The sequence below is a fragment of the Aureococcus anophagefferens genome, assembly GCF_000186865.1.
Source record: "Aureococcus anophagefferens unplaced genomic scaffold AURANscaffold_18, whole genome shotgun sequence".
NCBI classification, from domain to species: Eukaryota; class Pelagophyceae; order Pelagomonadales; family Pelagomonadaceae; genus Aureococcus; species Aureococcus anophagefferens.
The window spans coordinates 357,283-372,270 of NW_008705578.1; the positions used below are offsets into that span (position 1 = coordinate 357,283).

Below are 14,988 nucleotides of genomic sequence, written 5' to 3' on the forward strand. Positions count from 1 at the left end.
GCCTTTCCGACGCCGGACGTCGCGCCCGTGACGGCGACGACGCCGCCGGGCGCCACGCCCCGCGGGCCGCCGGGCACGAGCTGCGACAGCGCGTCGCCGAGCACGACGCGCTTCGCGGCGCGCACGGCGCCCTCCCGCGCGCGCGCGGCGAAGTAGGCGCCGCGGCTGAAGAGCGTGCCGTCCTTCGCCGTGCTGCGCCGGCGCGCGGCGCCGCGCGGGCGCGTGGAGAGCGCTGCGGCCGCGGTGATCACGAGGAGGCAGCGCATGGCTGGCGCAAACGCGACCATCAGCTGAGGTGGTCGTTTGTTGCACAGCACTGTGCACTTTTTTCGCTTGTGGCAAATTATGGACCGCGCATAGAAACGTCCTCGAAGACGCGCTAGAGAGACGACCGGAGACGCGTAATCACAAGGTGCTAAAGATGGGCTACATCATCATCGAAGCCGTCAAGGCCACCAACTTGAAGAACAAGGCGCTCATGTTCTCCATGGACCCCTTCGTCAAGGTCACGGCGCAGCCGAGCGGCCTGGAGGCGCGCTGCAAGGCGCACAAGGGCGGCGGGCGCAACCCCCGGTGGGCGGCCAAGGGCCTGGGCCAGCTGAGCGTGCGCGTGCTCGACGGCGACGGTCAGCTCCTCGTCGAGGCCTGGAACCAGAATTCGATCACGCCGCCGGACCGCATCGGGTCGTTCCGCGTCGACGTCGCGATGCTGACGGCGGACGCGCAGACGCTGACGCTGCCGCTGGACACGGGCGGCGAGCTGGTGTGCTCCGCGCGGCGCGCCGCCGACGCCGAGGAGCGGGAGCTCGAGCGCGCCATCGCCGCGAGCCTCCGGAGCTCGAGCTACATGCCGTCGTCGGGCGGCACGCGCCTCGGCGGCGACAGCGGCGCGGACCCGAACGCGTCCGCCGCGGACCGGCGCGCGGCGGCGGCCGCCGCCGCGGAAAGGCGCGCCGGCGACTGGCGCCAGGGCGGCGGCGGCGGCGACGCGGGCAAGCGGGCCGCGCTCGCGGAGCGGCGCGAGAAGGACGACCTCGTCGGGAAGATCCTCGCGCTCTACGCGGCGCGGGGCCAGGACGCGCCCATCGGGCTGGCCGCGTCGCCCCTGGAGACGCTCAAGAAGCACCACGCGTCCCTCAAGGGCGGCGCGGACGCCGCGGCCGCGGCCGCGCGGAAGGAGGCGCGGGCGCGGGACGTCGTCTCCAGGGCGATCTAAGGTCACACCACGGTCGTCGTTAATCGGGCGCGAGGCCCCGGCTCGTCCCCGTCGGCGTCGACGCGCGGCTCGCGTCGCGCGACTCGCCGACGACGTGGATGGCCTTCTCCTGGCGCCAGCGCTCCATGAGGTCCTCCGCGCTCGCGAAATCGAGGGGGTGGACCTCCTCGGCGGCCTCGCCGCAGCGGTTGCGGATCTTGCGGTCGCTGCCGAGCTGGAGGAGCGTCGCGACGAAGGCCGTGGACCGCTTGTGGCGGAGCGCCATGTGGAGGAGCGTGTCGCCGGGCCGCGGCGGGAACGGCTCCGGGTCGAGGCCCATGCGCACGTACTTGTCGCCGTAGTACCAGCTCGACCCCCCCTTGACGCGCATGTTCAGGTTCACCTTGAGCTCCTCGAGGCCCGTCGACGTCGTCGCGGCCGCGGACCGGAGCTGCTTGACGTTGTTGTTCTCGAGCGCCGCGATGGCGAGGCGCCCCCAGCCCATCTTCCGCTCGAACTTGTCGGCCTGCTTCGGCACCGCCTTCGGCGCGACCTTCTCCGCCGTCGTCTTGTAGTAGCCGAGGCCCTTTGGCCCCACGCGGAAGCCCCAGCCGGGCACGGCCGCGGGCAGCGGCGTCGGCGTCTCGAGGAACTCGGCGTCGCGCTCCTCGGCGTCGGCGAAGTCGCGGGGCTCGAGAAGTCGCGGGGCTCCAGCGGCGTCCCCGAGCTTCTTCACGTCCCCGGAGATGTCGCCCAGGGACCCGCGGGACATGCGGCTGTAGCGCCGGCCCATGCCGCCCGAGAGGTCGCGCACGGACGACCGCCGCCCGCCGCCGAGGCTCAGGCGCCGCGCGGCCTTGGCGCCCAGGGCCAGGGACGCCAGCGTCAGCGGCGGCTTGTCGCCGAGGGACCCGACGGACGCGCGCCGGCTCGCGCCGCCGGAGCCGGCGCCGGCGGCGTCGCCGAGCGACCCGCGGCGGCTCGGCCCGCCGCTCCCCGCCTGGGCGCCCTCGGGCAGGTCCGGCAGGGAGTCGAGAGACGCCCGCGACCCGCGCCGGCCCGCGCCCGCCGACGCCTTCTCCCGCCACTTCTTGGCCATCTCGACCATCGCGGGCGTCAGCGTCTTCTCCTCCGCGTGCTTCTGCCGCTCCTCGTCGTCGCGCTTCTGCTTGCGCAGCTCCAGGAACGTCGCCGCGGCGCTGAGCACGGCGGACGGCGCCTCGACGTGGGACCCGCCGTCCGCCGGCGCGATGCCCCGGCGCACGTTGTCGAGGTCCGTCGTGATCTGGCCGCCCTGGTCCTTGGAGATGGACCGGCGCCGCGGCACGTTCGCCGTCGGCCCGGAGAGGCCCAGGTACTGGCGCAGCTCGTCGTTGCTCAACCGCGCGACCTGGCCGCCCTTCTCGTGCTCCTCGAGCTTGCGGCCCAGCTTGAGCTCCCGCTCGAAGACCTTGGCCTCCTTGTCCGCGGCGATCATGGCCTTGGCCGTCGCCTCGGCCTTGGCCCGCGCCGCGGCCTCGTCGCGCCGCGGGTCCTTGCGCAATATGAACGCCTTGGGCGCCGCCGGCTCCTCGAGATCGCTGACATCGCTCCCGGAGTCGTCGGCCATGCCGCGCAGCGCGGTCGGGCAGCCTCACCGACGCTTGCACTCAACGTTGAAGTTCAAGATGCCTCCGTCCTTGACGCGCGGGGTACGTACAATCTTAGACGATCTGAGGAGGGAGAGCCCAGGGCAGGCATGGTACTTCGATGTCCGGGGTTGTCCCGCCTCGGTCGTTTTGATGTGCGGCGCGGCGCGCGGCAAGGGAGAGCTTTGGAGCAAGATGATCAGGAGTGAGAAGAGACGGACGGGTTTTGCCCATCCGAGATCGAGAAGTTTTGGAGAGAGGCCTTCTCGAGAGGCCTTCTCTCTGAAGTTTTGGAGAGAAGCGCAGGGCGAGGCCTTTTCGGCCCGCCGAGGTAGTCGGAGCGCCGCGCGGCCGTCTACTCCGCGCGGTTCGAAACGTCCTTTTTGAAAGGCTTTTTCAGGGACCTGAGTACCCCGTCGATCGCGTCGGCCTTCAGCAACGAGTCGTCGCCGAGGTGGGAGAAGGAGGGCAAAGAGCTGAAGCTCGCGTCGCCGAGCTGGGACAAGGACGGGCTGCCGTCGTCGCCGGCCGCCGCTTGGCCCGCGGGGTCGCCGGGCCGGAGGGGCACCTGCGAGATGATGCCCGGCCGGTGGACGACGTAGGGGTGCGAGTAGCAGGCCGCGGGCTGGGGCGCGTAGGGCGGCGCGGAGGGCCGCTGGACGCCGCCGCCGTCGACGTCGAGGTCGCCGCGGACCCGGTAACTTTCGTCGGGTCCCGCGACGTCGTCGTCGCTCGGGAGCGTCCAGAAGCGCGCGTAGGGCTTCATCCGGGGGCTGAACGGGTCGCCCGGCGACCCGGCGACGCGCGCGTGCGCCGGCGGCGGCGCGTCGGAGGGCGCGCGCTCCTCCGCGCGGCGCCGCTTCGGCGCGCCGTCGAAAAAAAGGCAGACGGGGTCCGCGCCGCGGCGCTCGTACGGGTACGCGGGGTGGCGGGACCGCGGCGGAGCGCCGTCGAAGAACACCGGGTGGGACTGCGCCGGCGCGCCGTCGAAGGTGTGCCGCGCCAGGTTGTTGGGGTCGAGGGCGCCGCGCGGCTCGCTCGCGGCGCGGCCCGCGTACGCCGGGTGGCGCGGCGGCGCCGGCGCGCCGTCGAAGGTGTGCCGCGCCGCGTTGCTGGGGTCGCGGCCGAGCGCCGGCGCGCCCTCGAAGATGTGCCGCGCCACGTCGTTGGGGTCGCGGCTGAACGTCGTCGCGCCGTCGAAGGTGCGCCGCCGGGGCTCGTCGGCGGCGCGCGCGGCGCGGAGCGCCTCGGCGCCGTCGGGCCGCGGCGCGGCGGCGCGCCGCGAGTAGGGGAAGTGCGCCGCGTAGTAGGCCGCGAGGCGCGGGCCGTCGTAGCCGTAGCCCAGGCCGCCGTAGGACGCCCCCGCGGGCACGGCAAAGCGCCGCGGCGTCGGGTAGTCCGCGGGCGGCGGCGGCCGGAACGGGCGGGCGGCCGGGCGGGAACGGGCGGGCCCGAGGAAGCGCGCCGCGGCCTCGTCGATGAAGATCTGGACGATGCTGCTGCCCTCGAGCGCCTCTAACGCGCCGCCGCGGGTGGGCTTCTTCTCGCAGCGGACGCGCGGGCCCGCGGGCAGCTCCGGCGGCGCCGCCGCCGGCGCCTCGCCGGGCGCGTCCGGCTTCGGCGACTGGCCGCGGACGACGAGCTTGTACATGCGGCCCGTGAGGCCGTGGGAGACGATGCGATCCTGCGACTCGTCGTAGCCGTCCTCGAGGAGCTCCTTGCGCTCCCGGGACCGGTACGGCTTCCGCTTGCTCCGCGACATCTGGCAGACGGCGACGCCGATCGTCGGGTGCTCCTCGAGCCAGTGGACGTAGGAGTTGACCACCGACTGGAACGTCACGGGCACCGGGCGCACGAGGCCCTGGGACGTCGCGGGCACCTGCGCCGCGCCCGGCGCCGCGAGCTGGCGCGGGCCTTCCGCCTTGGGCCGCTTCCGCACGACGTAGCACGCGGCCGCGCTCGCCTCGGCGGGCGACGCCGTGTCCCGCACGGGCAGCGCCGCGAGGCGCGCGTCGCGGCCGCGCTCGGCGCGCAGGAGCGCGAACGCCTGCGCGGGCGACAGCCAGCGGCTCCGCGCGGCCGCGGCCTCGAGCGCGTCGTCGACGTCGTCCCACGGCGCGCCGGGCGCGCGCCGCGCCGCCGACGCGCGGACCGGCGCCGGGGCGGGCGGGCCCTTCTCCGCCTTCTCCGGCGCATCGGGGGCCGTCGGGCACGCCGCCTTCTCGCAGCACTGCTCCGCCTTCTCCGCCGCCCGCGCTTCCAGGAGCGCCCGCAGCTCCCTCCCGAGCCACCACTCGTCGCCGCCCATCCCCGCTCCCTGCAGCCCGACGGGGGGGGGCTGCGCAGGCGCAGGCACCTTGGGAATGCGCAAGTGGCCTGCCTCGTGCGGCCGGTCGATCTTCTCGAGAAGCAAGTAAGATTGAGGATCCCTTCAACACCGGAAACGTGCATAATTGAATGGCAGTTACGAAGTATGGACGCCGTATCCTTTCGTTTCCCTTTACAAGGCAAAAAACTCGGCTTCTGCTGCCCCACACGCCCCGCCTCTTTCCTTCCAACGTTGCGGCCGGCCCTGGTGAGAGACGTCGGGGGCGGTGCGTCGGGCGTCCGTCGTCCATGCGGCGGGCGGCGGCCCTGTGGCTCGCCTCGTGCTTCGCGCCGTCCCGGTGGTGCGCCGACGCGGGCGCCTGCGATGACGTGTGCCGCGGCCTGAGCTGCGACGCCTACGACGAAGCGCGCTGCGTGTCCGCCCGGGCGAGCCACGGCTGCGCCTGCGCCGGAGGCTGCGCCTGCGAGGGACGACGGCCCGGCGCGCCCCTCGCGTGCGCGGCCGTCTGCGAGGGCCTGAGCTGCGACCGCTACTCGCCCGCGACGTGCCAGGTCGCCGCCGAGGAGTTCGGCTGCGCCTGCGCCGGCTGCAGCTGCGGCGCGATGGGCCGGCGCCTCGCCGACGCCGAGTTCCTCAACGGGACCAACGGCACGAACGGCACGAACGGGACGCTCTACGCGATTCCCGACGGCTACGTCGGCAACGTCGTGGACGTGATCAGGTCGTCGCCGGACCACGCGCTCCTCGCGGCGGCCATCGAGGCCGCGGGCCTGACGGGCGTCCTCGAGGACCCGGCGTCGACCTACACGGTCTTCGCGCCCGTCGACGCGGCGTTCGCGGCGCTCGGCGTCGACGTCGCGGCCCTCCCCGCGGACGACCTCGCGGAGATCTTGCTCTACCACGTCGTCCTCGGCCGCACGCTCGCGGCGGATTTGGAGGACGGCGACGAGCTCGTCACCGTGCTCGGCGAGCCCGCGGCCGTCGCGGTCCGCAACGGCTCCTATAGCGTCGACAACGCGACGGTGTTGGTCGCGGACCTCATGGCGTCCAACGGCGTCGTCCACGTCGTCGACGCCGTGCTCCTGCCGCCGGGCGACCCGGCCCCGACGGCGGCGCCGACGGCGGCCTACGACTCGCTCGCGCGCGCACTCGAGACGGGGGGCAACCACACGATGCTCCTCGCGGCGCTCGAGATCGCGGGGCTCTACGACGTGCTGGACGCGCCGGGCGCCTACACGATCTTCGCGCCGGACGACGACGCCTTCGCGGCGTTGGACGAGGCCGTGCTCGAGAAGCTGCTGGAGGAGCGGCGCGTCGACCAGCTGCGGAACGTGCTGCTCTACCACGTGCTCGGCTTCGAGCTGCCGGCGGCGGAGCTGAGCGACGGCGGCTACTACACGCTCCTCGACGGCGAGGCGCTGACCGTGGAACTCCTCGAGGACCGCGTCGCCGTGGACGGGCGGGCGAACGTCACCGCGGCGGACCTCTTCGCGGCGAACGGCGTCGCCCACGCCGTCGACGCCGTGCTCCTCCCCTCGACGGGCGGCACGGGCGCGCCGAGCTCGACGATGGCGCCGTCCGTGCTGCCCATCTACAGCTTGTTGGACGTCGCGCGGTCGTCGCCGAACCACACGCTCCTCGTCGCCGCGCTCGAGTTCACGGGTCTGGACGCGCCCCTCGACGCGTCGGGCGCCTACACGCTCTTCGCGCCGACGGACCGCGCCTTCTACGCCGCGCTCGGCGAGCGGGGGCTGCGCGAGCTGCTCCGGCCCGAGCGCGACGGCGAGCTCGCGACGCTGCTGAAGTACCACGTGCTCCCGAAGGTCTTGTACGCGGCGGACGTGTCCGACGGCGCCTCCGTGAAGACGCTCGCGGGCTGGCCCGTGACCGCGGCCGTCGACGGCGTGTCCGTGGTCGTCGACAACGCGACGGTGACCGTCGCGGACCTCGCGGCGGAGAACGGCGTGCTCCACGTCGTCGACGCACTCTTCACGCTCCCGAAGACCCACGGCGGCAACTACGCCTGCGTCGACATCTGCCTCGGCTTCTCCTGCGAGGCCCACGCGCCGGCATCCTGCGATTTCGTGAAATCGGAATTCGGCTGCGCGTGCGACGGCTGCGACTGTTTGGACGCCGCCAACGTCACGGACACGACCTACACCGGGTCCGAGGACGTCGCCTACTCGTCCGCGGTCGTCCTCGACGCGCCGTCGACGGACCAGTTCGGCGCGCGCGAGGAGGCGGCGATCCGCTACGCGCTCTTCGAGACGTGCGAGTCCATCGTGTCGCCGGACGCGGTGCGCATCACGGCCGTCGGCTACCACGTTTTGGACGGCTTCGTCGAGACGGGCAACTGCATGGCCTACTGGTCCAAGGAGCAGCGGGGCTGCGGCGATTTGTTGTCGTTCTGCCCAGACGAGGCGTGCGACGGCGACGAGAACGGGCCCTGGTGCGTCGTCAACGACGACGGCGAGTGGAAGTACTGCGGCCGGCGCCGGGAGCTGCGCATCCCCGGGTCCGCCAAGGCCGCCGCGCGGCGGCGGCTCGTCGGGCCGCCGCCGCGGCGCCTCGCGGGCGACGACGACGAGAAGACGCACAAGGTCCAGGTCGAGTTCGACGTCGAGTACAGCATGCAGTCCCTCTACGGGTCCGCGGCCATCGGGGAGCAGATGGAGCGCGAGCTCGAGGCGGCGGTCATGGGCGGCGCGGACTCCGCGCTCTCCGTCGCCATCGAGGACCACGCGGACGGCACGGCGCTCGAGGCCGCGGCCGTGGACCAGGACCTGTCCCTGGCGGCCATCGAGGAGGAGATGCACTTCGAGGTGCTGGCGACGGGCGCGCCGTCGGCCGTGCCGACGTCGGACCCGTCGCCCGTGCCGTCGTGGGACGGCACGCGCGCGCCGACGCTGAGCTGGCCGCCGACGCCGCGGCCGACGCACGCGCCGTCCGTGTCCGCGCCGCCGTCCTACTGCCCGACGCCCGCGCCGTCCGTCGAGCCGTCGCCCGTGCCCACGGCGCCGCCGTCGACGTCGCCCGTGCCGAGCCCGGACCCGACGCCGAAGCCGACGCCGCGGCCGACGGTCGACACGGACAAGCCGAGCTACCAGCCGACGGCGTCGCCGACGGCGGAGCCGGCCCTCATGCCGACGCTGGACCCGTCGGCGGTGCCCACGCCGGGCCCCTCGGCCGACTGGAGGCCCAAGCCCACGCGCGCGCCCCTGGCGGACCCCGACGCGCAGAAGACGTCGGGCGGCGACGACGACTACACCGAGGCGAGCGTCGTCATCGTCGTGCCCGTCATCTGCGTCGCGCTCGCGCTGGCGGGCATCATCTACTACCTCCACCACCTCAAGCCCCTCGAGCACGGCCTCGAGCAGCGCGAGACCGAGATGACGGAGAAGGGCGGCTCCGGCGACGACAAGGGGCTCTGGGTCGGCGGCCAGGAGACCAAGGAGGAGATGGATGAAACGGACGTGGCCTTCGGCCAGACGAGCCGCGGCGACCCCGACTCGGCCGCGGAGGACAACCTCATCTCCCTCAAGGTCGAGGGCGTCGAGGAGTTCTGAAGGGGGGGGGGGCTCGCGCGCTTTTAATGGGCGTCTGTTTCGAAAGCTTAGCTATAGCGGCCCGCGGGGTCGACGTCCTCCCGCCGGACGTCGTCGGGGCGCAGAAAGGCTGCTTCCGAGCCGGCGCCGCGCGAGGCCGCACCGCATCCGTCCCCAGTCCGATGTTTGGGCCCGGGCGGGTTAGGTCTAGTCTGCCGTCGTGGGCGCGGGGGCGCCGGGGCGGGGCGCGCGGCGGCGGCCTAGGCGGGACAGCACTTCTTCGTCCTCGAGCTGCCGCCGGAGAGCTTGAGGCCCGACGCGCCGCCGGCGCCGGGCTTCGCGCTCTGGCTCGCCTCGCGGAGGCGGATGAGCTCGCCGGCCATGGTGAGGAAGGCCTCCTCGACGTTCGTCGCGTTCTTCGCCGACGTCTCGAGGAAGGGGATGCCGAGGCCGTCGGCGTACTCCTTGGCCGCCTCGGTCGTGACGACCTTGTCCTCCATGTCGCATTTGTTGCCCACGAGGAGCTTGCACGTGCCCTCGTTGGCGTAGCGGTTCACCTCCGTGAGCCAGTCGCTGACGTGGTCGAAGGACTCGCTCGACGTCACGTCGTAGACCATGATGATGCCGTCGGCGCCGCGGTAGTAGGCGCTCGTGATCGTCCGGAACCGCTCCTGGCCCGCCGTGTCCCAGATCTGCAGCTTCACCGTCTTGCCTGCGACGCGGCGCGGTGGGCGGACGCGGCGCGAGGGCGGGCGGCGCGCGCGCGGCGCGCGCGGGCGAGCGGCCGCGGCGGTTTCTCGAGGCGCACCGGCGACGCGGCGCGGCGGGCGGCGCGGCGCGAGGGCGGGCGGCGCGCGCGCGGCGCGCGCGGGCGAGCGGCCGCGGCGGTTTCTCGACGCGCCGGCGCGCGCCGTCTACCTTGACCGTGCGGAAGCGGAAGTCGACGCCGATCGTCGAGATGTAGCTCTCCGTGAAGGCGTCGTCGGCGAAGCGGAGCAAAAGACAGGACTTGCCCACGCCCGTGTCTCCGATGAGCACGAGCTTGAACAGGTGATCGTAGTCGCGTTTCGACATGGCGGCGTCCGGGCGTCCGCGCGAATCCAGCCGGCGTCCGGGGCGCCCGTCCGCAGCCAAATTGAGCGGCCTCGGGGTCTCACAACACGCGCGCTCGTCGCGCGGCGCCGACGCGAGGTGAGGACAGACGACGCTTTCGATCACGGCGCGATACGCGGCACCGGCCAATGCTGCCCATCCGTGCAGCCCTGCCGCCGACGACCATTGCGGCCGCCAAGGAGCACGTCGCGCGCATCTTCGCGCTCCTCTTCTTCGTCGCCGTCGCCACGACCCTCGCCCTGGGCACAAACACCAACCTCGTCGCACCGCACTCCACCACAACGATGAGCCTCGACTACGCCGCCCTCACGGCCAAGTACTTTGAAGTCTGGAACGCCAAGGACCTCGTCGCGCGCCGCGTCGAGCGACGGGAGCGTTCTTGTTCGCGCGCCTGGACGCGCGCGTTCGCAGGTCGAGCTGCGCAAGCTCTTCGCGGACGCGGCGACGCTCCGCGACTGGGACGTCGAGAAGGCCGGCGCGGAGGACGTCGTCGCGGCGAACGGCGGCATCTTCGAGGCCGTGCCGACCATCTCCATTGACGTGCTCAAGGTCCACGTCTCCGAGTCGACGCTGAGCGCCATCGCGGAGATCATCGTGAACGTGCCCGACGACAAGCTCAAGGTCACGGACGTCATCACCTTCGACGCCGCGGGCCTCATCGTGTCCGTCCGCGCGTACAAGGGCTAGGCTGGGCGGCCCTAAGCGCCGGTGGCCGATCACCAGTGGGAGATTCGTAGCCGGCGCCCTCTAAGCGCCGGTGGGTCGCGGATGGGCCGCGCCGAGCTGCGACGGCAAGAAGGCTCCGTTAATCGGCGAAGGCGCGGATCTTCGCCTCGACGACGCGGGCCATGGCGTCCGTCGCGTCGCGCATGGTGTCGAGGACGTCGAGGCGCCGCGCCGCGGCGTCGGCCGTCGCGCGGACGGCCGCCGCGCGGACCTCCGTGTTGACGTTGAACTTGGCGACGCCCGCGGCGCGCGCGCGCCGGAGGTAGTCCTCCGGGAGGCCCGACGCGCCGTGGAGCACGAGGGGCACGCCGCCGGCCTCCCCGCGGACGGCGTCGAGGCGCGCCCAGTCGAGGTCCGGCGGGCTCTTCGCGTAGCGGCCGTGGACGTTGCCCACGGTCACGGCGAGCGCCTCGACGCCCGTCGCCGCGAGGAACTTCGCGACGACGGCGGGGTCCGTCATCTTCGCGTCCCGCAGGTCCACGGCCAGGCCGTCCTCCTCGCCGGCGAGCTTGCCGAGCTCCGCCTCCACCGTCGCGCCCGCGGCCGCCGCGCGCTCGACGACGCCCCGCGTCCACCGCTCGTTGTCCTCGAGGGACAGCTCCGCGCCGTCGGCCATGACGTGGTCGACGCCCGAAGCCAGGGCCAGGTCGATGGCAACGTCGTCGGCGGCGTGGTCGAGCGCGACGAGCATGGGCACGCCGCTCTCGCGGAAACAGTCGTCGGCGACGGCGGCGCACGCCGCGAGGAGCGCCGCGCCCCCAAAGTCGAGCGACGCCGGGTGGAGCTGCACGATGGCGGGCCTGCCCGCGGCGACGACGGCGCGCTTCACGGCGATGGCGCCCTCGACGTTGTAGACGTTGAACGCGCCGACGGCCGCGCCGGCGGCCGCGGCGTCGCGCAATAGATCGCGGCAGCTCGGGCGGGCCGGCCCCCGCGGCCCCGGCAACGACGACCGGCCCGCCACGGTCTCGACGACGCGCGCGAGGTCGCCGTCGTCGCCGACGTTGCCCGGGAAGACGACGTAGGCCGACCCGGGCAGCCTAGTCTCGCCGCCGAGGCGCCACGCCGGCACGCCCGGCACGACCTGCCCGAGCACCTCGGCCCGCTCGACGCCGAGGGCGCGCACGGCGACGTCGTTGGACGTGATGCCCCCCTTGGCGACGACGAACGCCGGGTTTCGCGCGGCCGCGCGCGCGACGACGTCGCATAAGGCTTTGTTCACCGTCTCGCCGATGACCAAACCGCCCGCGCCGTCGTCCTGGACCTTGGCCCGCGACGTGTAGAGGGCGACGCTGCCGCCGCTTTCGAGCGAAACGTCGACGCGCGTCGCGACCGCGCGCACGTACGCGTCGCCCTCGCGCAGCAATGCGCCGACGTCGACCTCGACGAAGTCGAGCCAGGCGCACCGCGCCTTCAACGCCTCGAGCTGCGCCGTCGTCTTGCCGACGTAGCTGCCGACGACGACGAGCCCGCCCGGGGACGACGCGCCCGGCGACGCGAGCTCGGACGCGGCCAAGAGCGGCTTCTGCGGCATCGCCGTCAGCGCCGCGACCAACGAACCCGCGCAGCGGTAGACCACGCCCCGCGAAAAGAGCTCCGGCCGCGCCGCGCGCGCCTCGTGGACGCCCAGGGCGACGAGGAGCGCGTCGCGCTCCTCCAAGGCGTCGACGGCGAAGACGACGCGGCCGTTGGACGCCTCGATCGTTCGTAGCACCAGAGCCTTGACCGCGTCCGCGCCCCGGCGGATCGTCGCGAGGTCGAGCGACGTCACGGACGCCGCGGGGATGGCGCCGTCCGTCTTCTCCGCGACCCAGTCGCGCAGGTCGCTCCGCCGGTAGCCGAAGGCCGCGTCGCGCGCGAATTCCGTCTCTCCGGCCCGCGTCGCGGGCCGGTCGCCGCCCGAATTCGGCGGCCCGAGGACGTAGTGCGTGCCGCCGGACGTCACGCGCCCCCCTTCGAAGAAGACGGGCGCGACGAAGATGATGGGGTCGTCCCAGCCCAGGCCCCGCGCGAGCGCGTCGACCTCGGCGGGGAAGTGGCCGCGGAGCGTCGAGTCGCTCCGCGAGACGACGTGCGCGGGGCCGTGCGGTCTCAGACCGGCGCCGATGGCCTCGGCGCGGGCGACGGCGTCGGTTTCATCTAAAGCCCGCGTGTTCGCCAGCAGGTAGAAGCACGACTTGGCGTCGTCCGCGAGTTCGCGCGCGAGGTCCGCGGCGCCCCACTTCGACGACACCGCCACGCCGTGCACCGTCTGCGTGCCCGTCGGATCGTCGTCGACGACGCAGAGCGGCGGCTCGCGGGCCACGAGTGCCGCGATGCGCGCGCGCGCGACGTCCGCGGCCTCGGCGGCCGGCGCCCACAACTTTTCCGCGTCGCGCTCGAGCGAGGCCTTGGACACCTCGCCGAACGTCCCCGCGACGGCGGCCCAGTCCGCGTCGCCGTAGCCGCCCGCGAGGCCCCGCGCCACGGTGCCGCGCGCGAGGGCCGCGCTCGGCAGCGCGACGCGGCACGCCGCGCCCGCGTCGAGCACCAGGTCCAAGTCCTTGGCGAAGTTCCGCAGCGGCGCCGCGGAGACCTCGAACTTGAGCGACTCCGCGTCGCCGCGGCTTCGCAGGATGCCGCCGCTGCGCGCGAGCATCGTCGACTGGGCCCAGGCGACGTCGAGGAGCGGGAGCAGCGTTTCCAAGTCGCAGCCGAGCTCTCTCGCCAGCGCGAGCGCCTCCGCGGCGGCGTGCGCGTTCGCCGCGGCCAGCAGCTGGTTCACGAGCTTCGCGCCGGCGCCGGCGCCCGGCCCGCCCAGCAGGACGCTCCGGCCGCCGATGGCGTCGAGGACCTCCGCGGCCGCGGCGAACGACGCCTCTTCGCCGCCGCACATGACCGCCAGCGCGCCGCTCCTCGCGCCCTCGGGCCCGCCGGACACCGGCGCGTCGAGGAATGGGACGCCCGCAAAGCGCGCGTGGAGCTCCCGCGCGAAGGCGACGGACGTCGTGCCGAGGTTGAGCACGACGGGTTTCGCCGCGCACGCCGGCAGCACCTCGTCGAAGACCGCGCGCTCCGCGGCCTCGTTGGACACGGACACGAGCACGGCCGCCGCGCCGTCGACGGCCGCCGCGACGGTCGGCGCGGCGGACACGCGGCCCTGGGCGTCGTCGGCGGACGCGCAGGCCGCCGCGGCGCTGGCGTCGACGTCGTAGATGGCGACGTCGTGGCCCGCGCGCGCGAGGCTCCAGGCGACGCCGCGGCCCATGTTGCCGGCGCCGACGACGGCCGTGCTTATGGAGCGCGCTGCGCCGCGCATTGCCGCACGTGTTGCTCGCATTGCTGGGTGCGAGAGCGTCACCATTGCTCGACTCGAGCTGCACGGCGGCATCACGTTGACGACACACAATCTGCCGGCGGCCGAGTGATAACGAAATTCTCGTCGAGAGAGCGCCGCCCCCGTGTCAGGGCCCAGATGCTCGCGGAGTGAAGGCCGACGCGACACGGACGCTTCGCCGCCGCCATGAGCCGCCGCGTGCCGAACGCGGCGAACCGGAGCAGCCCGAGCGTCATGAACCCGCGGTCCATGCTCGCCCAGCCCGTCTGGCAGCCCCGCCAGTGCTCCATCACGGGCGACGACGGCCAGCGGTGGCGCGGCCCGCTCAAGGGCACGCGGCCCGTGACGCCGACGGAGGCGGCGAGCCGCCGCGCCTGGGGCCGCCAGGAGCGGCCCTACCTCTACCTCTTCGAGACGGACTCGTCGGCGGCGTTCTCGCGGATGCGGCGGTCGAAGACGCCGCCCGCGCACGGCGTGCCCCGGGCGCCGAACGTGCCCCCGCTCGCGACGACGCGCCGGGCCCAGACGGCGACGCGCGAGCGCACGCGCCGCACGCTCCAGATGACCATGGGCCAGCGCTCCGAGGAGCGCGCGCGGTCCATGGCGGCGTCGGGCTTCCGGAACCTCGACTTCCCGACGCACGCGGACACGACGAGCCGGGCCTTCGGCGCCATCACGCTCACGGCGCCCATGTCGCCCGTCGCGAAGACGCGGCTCAAGACGCTCCTCTGCATCAAGGAGGACTGAGCCGCCGTTTAGCCCGTCTGATTTTACATACCATTCTAGACACACATTTACTTGGTCGCCGCGAAGAACGCCTCGAGGTCGGCGAGCTTGCCCGGCAGGTTCATCGGCCCCGGGCCCGACGCGTAGGCGATCGCGCCCGTGGCCACCTCGACGACGTAGACGCGCCAGGGCCGCGTCTCGTAGGCCGCCTCGAGCGCGTCGTCCATGGAGTCGAGGACCATGGTCACGGGGCCGGCGATTTTGAGCCGCAGGAGGCTCAGCGCCTTCTCCGCCGCCGCCTTCCGGTCGTCGATGGACGCGTGGAAGTTGCCCGGCTCCTTGAGCTGGAAGGGCGGCGGGAAGTCGCCGCCCGCGTGCTCGCCCGCGCCGCCGCCGTCCTTGCGGTTCGC

General features: G+C 73.5%; 4 protein-coding genes across 4 annotated transcripts; all 4 read right to left on the minus strand.

The window, feature by feature from the left end:
* Positions 1 to 1,235: 1,235 nt before the first annotated feature.
* AURANDRAFT_65936 (hypothetical protein) lies at positions 1,236 to 5,131 on the minus strand (the record flags this gene model as incomplete). Its single annotated transcript, XM_009041067.1, has 2 exons — positions 1,236 to 2,747; positions 3,236 to 5,131. 2 exons carry the CDS (start codon positions 5,129 to 5,131, stop codon positions 1,236 to 1,238), a joined length of 3,408 nt encoding a protein of 1,135 aa, XP_009039315.1.
* A 3,747-nt stretch (positions 5,132 to 8,878) lies between these two features.
* On the minus strand, positions 8,879 to 10,080 carry AURANDRAFT_38219 (hypothetical protein; the record flags this gene model as incomplete). Its single annotated transcript, XM_009041066.1, has 2 exons — positions 8,879 to 9,409; positions 9,609 to 10,080. 2 exons carry the CDS (start codon positions 9,769 to 9,771, stop codon positions 8,958 to 8,960), a joined length of 615 nt encoding a protein of 204 aa, XP_009039314.1.
* Positions 10,081 to 10,735: 655 nt separating this feature from the next.
* On the minus strand, positions 10,736 to 11,452 carry AURANDRAFT_5104 (hypothetical protein; the record flags this gene model as incomplete). Its single annotated transcript, XM_009040970.1, has 1 exon — positions 10,736 to 11,452. A coding segment is annotated over one exon (717 nt), but the record flags the coding sequence as incomplete, so codon positions are not given.
* A 51-nt stretch (positions 11,453 to 11,503) lies between these two features.
* AURANDRAFT_29903 (hypothetical protein) lies at positions 11,504 to 13,174 on the minus strand (the record flags this gene model as incomplete). Its single annotated transcript, XM_009041065.1, has 1 exon — positions 11,504 to 13,174. A coding segment is annotated over one exon (1,671 nt), but the record flags the coding sequence as incomplete, so codon positions are not given.
* Positions 13,175 to 14,988: the final 1,814 nt, after the last annotated feature.